The sequence below is a fragment of the Pelobates fuscus genome, chromosome 2 (assembly GCF_036172605.1).
Source record: "Pelobates fuscus isolate aPelFus1 chromosome 2, aPelFus1.pri, whole genome shotgun sequence".
Taxonomy (NCBI): domain Eukaryota; kingdom Metazoa; phylum Chordata; class Amphibia; order Anura; family Pelobatidae; genus Pelobates; species Pelobates fuscus.
The window spans coordinates 146,783,769-146,797,519 of record NC_086318.1 but is presented as its reverse complement, the minus strand read 5'-3'; the positions used below and the strand labels follow the sequence as shown (position 1 = coordinate 146,797,519).

Below are 13,751 nucleotides of genomic sequence, written 5' to 3'. Positions count from 1 at the left end.
TCAATCGGCTGATGGCCTTCTCCCCTCCAGTAGTTTGCTTGCTTAGGCGATTGGTGCTCCGATGTTTATGTCTAAATCTGTATTGTAGGATGGAGCATATACCTGGCGTTCATAATGTAATGGCGGATGCTCTGTCTCGTTCGCAGTGGTAGGATAAATAGGGTTCACTTAGGTGCTCTCCCGGGTTCGGCTATTTGCCCTGTTTCTTTCTTTAGGGAGTACTGTGAGCTGCGCCCGGTATCCAAGGGCCCTCTTTTGGTGCATGCGGATGGGAGCTTTCTTTCTCATTTCCAATTAATTTGGGTCTTTCGCTCAGGGCTAGAGATCCTGGGGATTGACAGCAAGGAATATTGTGGGCATTCCTTTCGGATTACCGCTGTCATGGAGGCAAGCAGTTCAGAGGATCGGGAGGTGAGAATCTGGGCATTTTGTTTTATATGTTCGTCCTTCCCACCTCCTGAATTGATTTTTCTCTCCGCAGGTGCAACTTCCCCAGGGTCTGGATGATCGGGCACTCGTATCTATTCTGGGCCAGGAGGCATGCGGCTGTCCGTCCAGGAGGTGAGCTATTGGTTTTTACGCCTTCTGAAGCGGAGGTTCATTGGTTGGGCGCCAGAGGTATGAAATGGGTTTGGCTCCTCCTCAGCTGCCCCACCTTCTGGGTGCTCAGAGCATTCTAGTTATCTACCTCGGGGGTAATGATCTTGGGACAATGCCTATATGGGATTCGGCAGATGCTATTAAGAGGGACTTGGCGCACATCTTAGTTCTGTTTCCTGACATGCAACTCATTTGGTCGGAGGTCATTTCCCATAATCCCATAATCCCATAATCAGGGAGCCATTGAGCGCTGCTGTATAAAACTAATAGGAGGTTCTCTACGTTCATCTTGGGGGTTAAAATGATTCTGGTTCGCCACAGGGTGTTCGAACGGGAGGCAGCTATTTTGTTTTGGGGTGATGGAGTTCACCTCATGGAGGTAATCTAGCCAGCCATGAAGTGGTGGAACAGGCCTTGAGTGGTTTGGGTAGGGCCCTCCGCTGATTTTAGACTGAAAACAGTGGGGTTGTGGAGGGGGCGTATCCTTGCCAATAGGTTTTGGGGGGCTATTACATTGAGTGTCAGTATATGGACAAGGTCGGGTCTCAACCTCCCCTGCTCTGTAGGGTAAACTTTTAAGTTATCGACTTGAACGTGCCAACTGAGCTAAAAGCCGGCTGATGGTAAGCATTAAAATGAAAAGGGGATTTGGTTTGAACGAGGGGGAAGGCAAGAACCCAGTGGGCAGGTTGGTGCATAGGCACGTGGTCTCTTTCATTGGCAAGGATGTTTATGTAAGCTAAAGTTAAGTTATGGATTATTTATGTATTTATCGCTGTTTATAAATTAAATAATAAAGTTAATAAATGTTGGATGAGTCCTACAGTTTTATGTTTAATAAATGCTGTGGAATGTTTCATCCAAATACAGTGTCTGTCATTATTGGGGGGTTATTTGGGGGTATTCTTATTTGCACACCACACCACATTCCCTGCTACATCCATACATGGAAAGCCGTCATTTTGCAAGGGTTATAATTAAGGAGAATTGTTACTAATGCTCTAAAATGTTCGGCAATGGTGAACTCTGTCCTGAAAAGTATAACAAATCAAGACTATGTTTTACGTGGCGGTTCAGCTTCAGCTTCTTTAGAATGACAGGCAAAGTATTCATAGGAATCCAGGAAGAATATTGAGTATTTAATAATTTTTCTACTGTATGTCTACATGCCCATCAATGTCACAAAGAAAATAGGCAGATTATTGGAGGGACTTTTGCTCTAGATTTCTGTAACGTATGACATTGAGATCCAAATGAAAATGTCACTTCACCTGCATGCTGAATAACATGTTCTGCTAAACATAGGTTAATGGCACATTACTGAAAACAAAGTCTCACTGTTAGTTACTGAACATAAGTGACAGTTCTTGTTTGTTTGCATAGAAGATCCTTGATATATTCTGTGCGCTCCCTTAAAATATGTTACTAAATTTACTGAGTATAGTACACATTTAGAAAAGGAGTACCAATGAGCTGTCAGAATGAGCAAACCCTGATATTACCCCTTGGCTTCACTATTACATTTATTACATTCTATAAAAACTGGTTTGACCTCAATACCATGTTCAAATAATCCTTTCCCAACCAGAAATTAAATGTGTTCTCAGTTAGATCGCTGGTCTTTAAAGATTTGGAACTACATCAGTGCTTATTATGTCTTGGTTCGTAGTTGGTGGCATGGAAAAGATACATGGGTGACTACTTGATCTACTTAAGGCTCTGTCCTTCTAACTGTTCCTTTTATGTTAGCCTCATGTTAGATTGGTATGTACTTGGGTGGTAGAAAAGAGCCAGAGGTATTTATTTGCTGAACAACTGGTAACATTTATTTTTAACAGGAACAAATTAATCCACTCATTATTTAACAGCAGAATCCCTTGTGAGGCCATCACAAGGGTTGCAGTGACTCTCATCTTCAAAAGACACCTTTGATTACTGGTGGTTTTGGCCCTTCCACAATGGTATTTAATTCATAAATAGATGTGTGACTTTTTAGGACTGGATTGGTAATCAGGAATGCAGGATGCCTGCCTGCAGGAACGGGGGACTTGAATATGATGCCACTTGGTCTTTGGACTGGAGAAACTGGTCATTGTTAATTGCACTATATTTGGTGGCCTGTTAGTTTACAAAAAAAATACATCTGATGCCACTTGCCAATTATCACTTAACCTTAACATGCTAGGAACTGGGTGTTAGGATCCGGCGGTCAATTCATTTTTCAGTATGTAATTCAGCTTATTTTTCCAAATATCTTGCTATATGATGTAAGTGATGTGATGTAAGTTTGGCACTATAATAAAGATATGCACAGACATATAGGGAAATATTCTCTAAACCACAAATTCTCAGGTTTAATTAGGGAATTAAAAATTTTAGGCCAAAATAATATGACTGACACATTTTCAAACTCGGCTATTTCCCCAGTTCAAGTATTTTGGCCTAAATTCAAAATTCACTTGTTCATTTCTGACAATTTGTACGTAGTGAATAACCTGATTTTGCTTTCTAGACAGGGGAATGGTCTTAGTTACTAAAGAATTGTCATGATCGTTCTTCATTTATTCCAACAAAGTATGTTCATGGTTGATGATGCAATGGTGCTCAGTACAGGAAATACCAATTTCTTGCAACTGCAAAGTTGTCCAAGAGTTGTCCATAATGAGGTCTCCTCCCACCCATCGTCAATCTAGTCTTTTTTTGTTTATGGTGCAAGACAGTTTCATTGGTTTATCATTTCCTTATCTTCATCACAGGCAGAAGCTGGGATTCATAAAAATGCACCTTCCATCAAGGCAGAATAGACTTCAATCGCATAGTACTTAGTGACTCAACAAGATGAACTGTGTTTCTTTAAATGTTTGGATTCAGTTACAGGAGTAAGTTGAGGTTCAGAGACATGCTTCATGAGAGGATGGAGTTTAGTCGCAAAAGAATAATAATGGGTACATCTCTTTCCATGTATGAAAAGAAAACTAAAAATTAAGAAGACAACTGAATATAACAAAGTCTTTTGACAGATTCATTTTAATAAGTGTAAAAAGTGTGTGTGTGTATATATATAAAATATATAAATATAGTTGTGTTTAATGTCAATTGTTTTCATGAAGTTTGAAACACGATACCTGTCTCTACTCATTTGCATGTCAATCTGGAAATTCTGGGATAGTTTGGGAAAGTCCAAGAAGGACTTTTCATTATCCTGCTTGAGATATGCAAATGATGCATTCCAGTATTTTGTGTGTGTATATAGATTGATAGATAAACAATTTTTCTGTAACTATTTTCCATATAACTCATTAAGTGTACCCTTGATCTTGCTACATCAGCATGGACAATTTTACATGGTAATCAGGCTACATTTATTTATAGAAAGCATTAAAATGAACAAATGACCTGATTTTAGGGAATATTCTAGTGTTATATTTCCAGTCCAGAGAAAGTCCTTTATTGTACCCAACAAACTATCACAATGGGTTTGGTTTAACAAAATAAAAAAAACCTTAATAGATTCACATGACCCCTGCACGGGTGATAATTCCCTCCTGGGGATATGATAAAACAAGTTATCCACTTTTACTGAAATGACCATACTTTAGAAAAGGTTTAGGCATTGATCTAAGGAGTAAATTGGTCCCATCATGTATTTCTGCTTACATCTTCTCTCTTACTTGGATAATTGGATAATTACAATGTTCAGAATCAGCTTTAATCAGTAGAAAAGAAAAAGAGCAAGTCTAATCAAACGGCCCAAGTTATCTGAAGAACGGATACCAATTTTAGCAGAGCACGAGGTGAAATCCGTGCTTAGCAGCCCATCCGGATATTATAAATATAATCTTCAGAGAACTACTAAGTCTTCATTGATTCTGTGACTCAGTATTAAATTTAAATTGTGAGGAGTTAAAAATCAAACTTTTACATTTAAGCCAGAATAACCAAGCTGGGTGATGTGAGACAGTACTCGAGCAAACAGGGAGAATGGTCAGAGAACAAGCCATGGTCAAGGGTTAAAAAACTCGCAAGACACCATTTTAAACCCTTGAGAGTGAGGTTTACCGGAACCTGGCATCACCTTTGAAAAAGTAAGAGTGCTTAACCTTTACAATTCGCTTTGTAATTGGATTGCTGACTTTGGAGTCCTTATTTATATGTCTACTCAGCCCTGCGTGGTTGTCTACTTTCAAATGTAATTACTGAAAAGACAGTTTAACTGTGAACTTCTGCATACTCTGCACTTGTTCTACTTCAAGCACAGTGACCAATAAAAATCTTCACAAAAAAAACCTCACAGGAACGAATAAACTAGTTGAGTCAAGGATATTAGAAGAATGAGTTAACATCATGCTAGCTGAATTGGTGCACCGAAATCGCAGAAACATACTTTGAATGCACTTAAGGACTACTTCAACCATGAAAGCAAAATATTTTCCACTGGTTCAGACTTCCATGTGATTGTTTTTGATTTGACTGCATCAGAAGGTTCTAAGTGCGCATGTTCAGCTGAAATTCACCTTGGTCACATTGACATGGACCGGTCATGACATTACTGAAAACTGCAGGTTCTTCTAAGTTCAAGTTCTCAAACCCTGGCCAGAATATCAGAACAAATATACATTCCTGTTTGGCAGTAACTAGTGAATGATTCTACTCATTGCAGTGGTAGGTTTTCTAAGTGGAGATTTTTCAATTAATATCTTCCAATCAATCTCCAATTTATTGCACACAAGTAGAACCCTATTAAATCTCCAATTTATGCACACAAGTATAACCCTATTATATTTACAGGAGCACTCCCATGCAATAACAACTAAAGCTCATTTAGGTTTTTATGAATGCTTGAATGTTCGGACTCCTTTTTACTTTCAGGGGGTTAAATTGTTTGGCAATTGTTTAACTTGGATTTCCTGTGACGGGCACCTCTGCCTCCTGGCTTCCTTCCTCTCTGCACCTGATGTATAAGGAAGGGTTACCCTGGCAGTCAGTGATAGGTTGAATGCATCAGATGACAGTCTCAGTCTATCACTGCGCACCTGTTGAGAAACATACTATGTACTTTTACTTTCAGAGGGTAGCCGGTGATAGACTAAAAGTGTCAGATAATGCTCTTAGCCTATCAGCGACTGACAAGCAAACTGTCCTGGATGGACCTCAGCCACGAGTAAGTAGAGCAGAGGCTGAGCAGTTGGACACTTTGTGGTTAAACCACTGAAAAACAGTTTAACCCTGAATGTAAGATTGACATGACATTATGGCGGTGTTTCTTTGAAATGCCCCACAAAGTCCAGATAATTTTCTAGTGCTAATAGTATGCCACGATGGGGGTAAATTGCAGCTGGAGGCTGTCTTAAAGGAGACCCCAATAAATCTATTAGTTAAAACTTCAAGCTTGAATACAAATTAGTATGTCTATAATTAACGCTATAACGTCTCAAAAGGTTGTGCGAGGTCTACATTGGACATATTGCTGAACACATGGCACTCTGTACTTTGTTTCTGTTAACTTTATCTTGTTTACCCATTTTTTGTAACCCCATCGTACTCCGCTTCAGAATATGCTGGAGCTCTGTATATGTTAACGATTGTGAATAAATTAGTCTGGAAAACCAGGACCACAAAGGGGGGACAGAAAAATATTTAAAAAAATGTATAAGGCCTCTTGGTTGAGGATGATATGAGCAACTCCTAAACCATTGCAAAAAAACAAAACAGAAAAAAAACATGACACAGATCTGGGCTGACACCTCGTCTAACAGTTATTCTGATCAAATTTCAATTAGAGCGTTCTGTATATTATTATCCTATTCCCAGACTGATTTAGAAAGTGTGCGCTCTGTACTGGGAATTGGAGATTTATATAACTGGTGTGTGTTTTGTGGCCTGTCTGTTTTCACAACATTTCCTCTTTTGTTTCTAAGAATAAAAGGAAAAGTACTCTATGTATTTGTCTAGCATGCTCCTCTCCCTCAGGAGCTATTTAACCTGATGGCTGCTGAACAGTTTTATGTGAACTGTGACAACCTTGAGGTTAGATATGAGTGTGTTTCTCTCTCTCCCTCTCTGTGTCTCTGGCTGGTCCCTAGCCCTCCTCCCCTTTTTGTCGCATTACACAGTAATCGGAGAGGGTTTGGATGAACTCCAGGGAACAGGATGTACTTGGCAGGCAGACATGGCCTTGATGTCTGCAAAATGTCGGGAAATGCAGCCAAGAGCTGCTAACTGGGTCATTAACCTCTAGAAGAAGAGCAAGTTCTCAATTCCTGTCTCTCCTCTTTCACCAATAAAAATGCTTGGCTGTGGGGAGGGGGAGAAATCGACCTGGGTTTCTAGGATCTGAAAAATGACCAAATACTCCCCCTCAGCCCCCCTTCTCTGAATCCCACAAATAAGCTTAGCAGTGATCCTATTAATGGCTGAGTCCCACAGGCGTTAATACTTTGCCTACTTTGAGGGAAGTTTCCAGGAAATAAGTAGTCTGTGAAACGTATAGCAATATATCCAGATAACCGTTTTGATTATTAGAAAATCCATATCTAATGTTTTTTTTGGTTTTTTTTAAATGCCCATCCTTTCCCGTATTTCCTCTGAAAATGCTTGTGATTTAGCTTGTTTTCCACTATGTACTTGAATCACAATAATCATATAAGAAATGGCAGTGATAGGTAATTAATTATATATATATATATTTGAAATATAAGAAAACGTTTATGTTCTAAAAGAATAAGAGCTGATTAATGAGATTTTAAAATAGCTGGTCTCTGTTATCCCCACCTTGTTTTGTACATAGTGATGATCTTGTTTACTAAATAAGCTGCAGGGCAATTAAACAAGTAACTCATTTATAGATAAATGGCTTCACAAATATGTTTTTGTTTTAAGGGACATTTACTCCCATCTGTAGAACAGAATTCAAAGTGCTGACATTAAGAAATGAATTTAATGTGATTCAGAGCCTAAACTGATTTCATTTCTGGGAAAGGCCTTGTTATAAATGCACCGGATTTCATTTACTGTATTTCAATGTTTATCTCAGTCAGTCAGTCAGTCAATCTGCTGTTATATGGGTCCATACTTGACATACTGATCCAAAGTGAATGTTGTGGTTGTTTGTCTGCTCTTTGGTCTGTGAACTTAAGTTACTACAAGATTAGTTTTTCGCATCTAAATATTATTTTACGTCTATCTGGATTTTTTTGTGCACGAATCATAAATACAATACCTTCCCCTTGTTAAAACTAAGATACAAGAACAAATTAAACCTTGCCACCCAGAGTCCTTCACAGCTTGTCATAGGCCGCAGACACATCCTGTATGTCAAGTAAGCCATTAGACCTATGTAACAGTGTTATTTTTCTATCTTAACCTGCTTTGTTCAGTAGTTTATAGCGTGGAAATACACTGCACGGAATCATCTAGATAGGTGGATCTCCCTTATGTTGACCATAGATCTAGAGAAATATATCATGGTTAATATGTATTTATAGCGCCCTGATACCCCTATTCTAAACTCTTGCAATGTAGAAAGTTTTCTGGATAATGCCTCACTACTGTTAACTTATCCAGCTTACATATCTACCAATTAAATGATGATTGTTTCACTGTTGCCATTGTCCACTCTTCACTTTAGTTGGCAAATCATCACTGAGTAGTTTTCCTACTGTGATCACCATCTGTATCCTCTAATATTTAGTGTCCAAACCTCCAATGTTTCTATATGTAACATGGTTGGCTATAACATTGGTAGGATAACAAAACTACTCTAAACAGCGGGTTAAAAAATTCTGGCTATCATAAACCGTGGACCTGTGTTTTTTGTATTGGACACGTTTTTATAGAATATTGTTGGGGATTATTTATATATCAGATGTTTCGATACATGTAACAAGAACATTTTACTTGTTCATAATTTGGCTACATCCAGTGAGATGAATCCAATTTTTGTGTTACTCCACTATTCTATGTCAGAAATTTAAAGACCAAGGAATGGATAGAAGCTTGGATATACAGTGTAATTAATGTGCTTTATGTTGAGATACACTGAAAGAAAATGCTGCTTACAAAGTCTGTGCTGGACTTTTACAATTAGAAACATAACAATAACTCTACTTGTGGCTTGGATACAAGTTTCCAGGTTTGAGGGAAGGTGCAAGGACTAATGTAAAAACAGAAAAACTGAATTTTGACATTTACTGCTATGTCCTGTGGACCCCACAGCTACTCAGCCTGGGTGACAAGAATATTGAGTTCACATCACTCCCTTAGTTTTAGTAGAATTCTACATTTTAACAGTTGAGATGCTAACCCTTTAACTAGAAAACAGCCTATTTGAAGAAAACCCCATGCAGAGAACGTTAAAAAAGCAATGTTTGGCAGCAGATCACATTGTTCCCGTTTGCTGTACATAGCCTTGATGTTCGGACACAAAAGAGTCTATGCATCAAATGACAGCAAAGCAAGGTATAATAAGTACTAGCAATGCCTGAAGCCATTATGTTGGCAGATTTATGACCTTGGCAATTGTAACACACTCTTGTCTGCTCCCCTTCAATTAATAAAAATACACTGAATTACTGTGATGTCATTATGAGTTCAGGGTTTTTTGTACTAGTAAATTAGCCTACAATTTCTGAAGAAGTCCATTTATTTTCATTGTCACTACTTTTTTATTCATTTCTTCCCTTTAGATCAGTTAAAACATGTTTAACTCTATAAGCCCCAGGGCTCTGGTGTCCAAATGATTACATAGTTACATAGTTAGATAGCTGAAAAGAGACTTGCGTCCATCAAGTTCAGCCTTCCTCACATATGTTTTTTGCTGTTGATCCATTTACCCAATGCATTGTTATGGTTATATTTCAGTTTTGCTGCCTGCTTGTAGCAGTAGAAATGTCACATTGTCAGAAAGTGTCAAATTGCAAGCTTTTGAGAACAGCATTTGTCATGGGTGCCATATTTCTAAGCATGACGTACACTGACATTCAAGGGCTACACCTTGAAGTCTGCAGGTTATGATTCTGATATCTGGTGAAGGTCTCTGATCAATCACTTTGCAAAAGAATTCCAAATCCCAATAAACAGTCTGAGCTTATAGGGCATAACTCAAGGATGAATGCGTTGGCAAACTTAATATATTAATTAGGTAATGAGTGGTGGAATTGTTTTTATTCAGACAACGAAGCAGTATTATTTATCTTGTCAGGAAAAGTGTTCTCAGCCAAAGTTGGAATATAATAATAACCTTCCAAGGATTTCTCAATTCAGCAAGAGGTGAGAGCAGGAGGGATATGGAATGAGCCCCCTCTAGTGGCAAATTTTCAAAAGTGTTAATTAGGCTATGAAGAAATTCAGTGAGTTCTATTTGTTGTCGCGTTATTTGAGTGTTATATTCACTGGCAAAGTAGAGCAGATAAACCAATAGCATGCCTTGTTAGTTGTTGTTAAATATACTTCATAATTTACTGCAGTCAAGTGTTTTAAATGAAAAAAAAAGTTTCTCCCATTTTAGTCACAAGGCATTCTATATGTGTTTCCTTCAGTCTTATTTCATAAAAATCTTATGATGGGAGTTTCATTCCTTCTAACCAGTCCAATTGTAGAGATTTCTTTCAATGTTTGCTCATAACCCCCATGACCTGCTCACTTCCAAATATAAGGATTAGTCTGTTGTTTCAAACAAAGCTTTGCTTTATTTCAGCTTTGCTGTTTAGTATCCTGCTGGCATAGCTAACATTCAATAAATGACTCTATAACAGAAACAACGCAAGATGAAAATAACTTATCCTTACATTAATCATCCAGCTTAATGAAGTGGTTTTGGTGTATAGATCATGCCACTGCTGTCTCACTGATTAATTTTCTGCCATTTTGGAGTTAAATGACTTTGTTCATGCAGGCCTCCCTTGCATGTGATTTACACAGTCTGCCTACCCACTTCCTATAATGATACATCTAATGTTTAAACGTCCTTTGTTGATGTGGGTATGGTTTGACGCTGGTGTGGAATGGGCGCTTGTCTCCTTATCTTCGAGAACTGCTGCACGTAAACGCTGAAATTAGCACTCTTTAGTAATTGATAGGGTGCTCACGAAAGACCCAGATATGCCTCTGGATTCCTAGACTGCAAGGGGACCCCCTTCTTTCTCAATATGGAGTTACTGCCAGACAACCGCGATCTTTGCCTCCCAGCAAGACTCACAGCAAATGGTGCCTTCCTAGTCGTACTCCTCACTTTCCTATGAAAGCTTCTCCACAAATCACACTCTGATTCCTGATTGCTATGCGCTATTTGCCTCCCTACCTCAGAAGAAAACTTTCCATTAAAAAAATACTAATACGTACCTTTTTATCAATGGGGAGCTACTGATTGGCTTAGAGCATTATAACAACAAAAATAAAGTATATACACTAAAGATGTACACGTATACTATGGGTAGCCCCAGGTGAACTTCACAATCACCTATAGAAATATATAGTGAACAAACAAAAGTGGAAACCACCCAGAATACGTATAGATATATAAAGATTAAATTGAATTGAAAAATAGGACAACCTGATATGAGTCAGCTGTCCTTTGGATCAAAATCTATGAAAGAATTGAAATAGCCTGCATAGCGTAAAAAAGTATATATAAATGGTGAAATATAAGTGAGATAGGAAATGCACTCACAAACGAACGATAATTCAGGCCTTTTACCCTCTCAGGGGTTATGTGATGAGTGTAGATATCCTCCAACACGATATATGTAAATGTAGAAAGTGTAAAAAATGCAATATAGTGAAGTATGTTTAGAAAGGTACAAAATCACATTTATTCATTGCACTTACAAGATGGCAGTTTAAAAAGGCATCTCTCCATATACATATGGAACTCCTAGTGGTGGTAGTGTAGTGTCCACAGTGGAGGTCCAAAATTGATAGAAGAGTTACAGGATTCAAAACAAATAAATAAAAACAATTTAAAAGTTCAAATAATATCCGGTTAATATCCAACGCGTTTCGTCCTTTCAGATGTTGGACTTCTTCAGGGATAACCTTGGGTCCATCTCGGATGGTTTTTATACCGTCGTGGGCAATTTTCGGAATCCTATACACGTGTAGAAAACTTGCGTTCCACTGATGGAACGCACTAATCGGGCGAGAAATCCATAGTGTTTTTTCAAAACAGTTCCGGGTTGTAGTGCGCATGCGCGTGAGAACGCGCATGCGTCAACTAGAGAACACCGCTGCCTAGAGGGGACAAAAGACAGAGAACGGCGAAAAAAACGCCTGAGCAAAATAATCACGTCTGTTTTTTACCCTAGAGTACACAAATTATAGAACTCTAGGTATAGTGGTATAGCTATAGTTCCATATTATTTTGCATGTGTCTTATTTCCAATGCCACCAATATATATATGGATATTTATAGGAGCTGGTATATATAGCTATATTTAGGGATTTTAAGAGAATTTTTTAGGAGAATTTTACTTAATTGGAAATTTGGCTTAATATATGTAGTGCTGTTAAAGGCGCACTCACCCTCATATAAATGCCATTAAAGGCACATTCACCTTTATATAAATGAAGTTCACATATTGCTTGAAAGATACAGAGTGAATGAAATTGAATCTTGGAATAATATATGTAGATCAAAGATTAGAAACACAAAAACCATAAAAATTATAAATATAAATATGGTGATATTGGAGTGATGTTACATTAGACTCCTATTGCAAGAAGATACTTTGAAATTATAAAGTTGCATAAAAATATTTACATAAACAATATATACATTATCGTAGACATCCCCCAAAGAGATCGCATGAAGAAAACTTGATTAGATAAGGCCTTGTAGATCAATTTCTTGATTGAGTCCAAGGTTTAAAGTTTTTAAATTAAAAATCCACAGAGCTTCTTTTCTAACTAGCTCCTGTAGCCTATCTCCACCTCTCCACCCTAATTGGACTGAATCTATTCCAAAAACTTGTAGGGTGTTCCAGGAAAATAAAGGACATGAATTGCAGTGTTTTGGTACACTGTGATCAATTTTATTTTTACGTATATTGTTGTAATGTTCTAATATTCGGATATGTAATTTTCTGGATGTGCGGCCCACATATTGGGCCCCACAGCCACATTGTAGTAAATAGATTACAAAAGAAGAAAAACATTGAATATTATTTTTTATTTTGTATGTTTTTTTCGTATATGTACCTGTGAAGTCATGAATTTTCCTTTTTAAATGAGTACATGTAGAACAATGACCACAGCTGTAAAACCCTTGTATTTGGACCTTTAGAAAGTTGTTACTGGTAGGGGTAATAGGTAGTAGGCTAGGTGCCAGTTTATTCTTTAGATTATTTGATTTTTTATAAATTACCGTAGGGCGGTCTGGTAATATATCTTTTAAGATCTCGTCTCTTTTTAGGATGTACCAATGTTTTTTGAGGATTTTTTCCACCTGTCTTGCTTGAGAGTTATATTGTGTGACAAACGCAAATTCAAATTTGTTGTTCTTGTTAATATTCTTACATTTATCTCCATTTTTGTCTTTATTTTTATTATTATTACTCCATTTAAATCTGTCTTTTAATTTTTGTTTAGCAGTTAAAGGTTCTAGACCTTCCTTATCTTTATTGATCAGAAATAGTGATCTGTCAGAATTTAGTATTTCAGTTTTAGAGATTTCCATTTTTTGAATGTTATACCCTTTCTCTGCATATCTCTGTTGAATAATTTTGGACTGTTCCAGAAACATGTCATCCTCTGTGCAATTCCTTCTAAGCCGGGTAAATTGGCTCTTAGGAATATTGGAGAGCCAGGAAGGATAATGAGTACTGGAATATTCTATTGCTGTATTGCAATTAGTGGGCTTAAAATATGTCTTGGTTTTTAGCTGGTTGTTTTCTACGTATATAGTTAAATCCAAGAAATTAATACTTGAACTACTGGATACTGAAGTGAATTTCAAATTATATTCGTTATTGTTAACTTGTACCAAAAAAGAATTAAGGCCCTCCAGAGGTCCATCCCAGATGATCAGAACATCATCGATGAAGCGCCGCCACAGGACCGAACCACCCCCATCCTGATCCGCCAACTTGATGTGTTGACGTTCCCAATGGGACACATACAAGTTGGCGAAGCTGGGGGCAAATTTAGTACCCATGGCG

At 37.8% G+C, this 13,751-nt stretch overlaps 1 protein-coding gene across 1 annotated transcript in view; it reads left to right on the top strand.

The window, feature by feature from the left end:
• The first annotated feature begins 525 nt into the window (after positions 1 to 525).
• TPRG1 (tumor protein p63 regulated 1) overlaps positions 526 to 13,751 on the top strand; it is a 338,983-nt gene continuing 325,757 nt past the window's right edge. Inside the window, exon 1 of the mRNA XM_063442810.1 lies at positions 526 to 561. Coding sequence (XP_063298880.1) covers positions 541 to 561 — 21 coding nt within the window. The 5' untranslated portion in view covers positions 526 to 540. The remainder of the gene's footprint in view (positions 562 to 13,751) is intronic.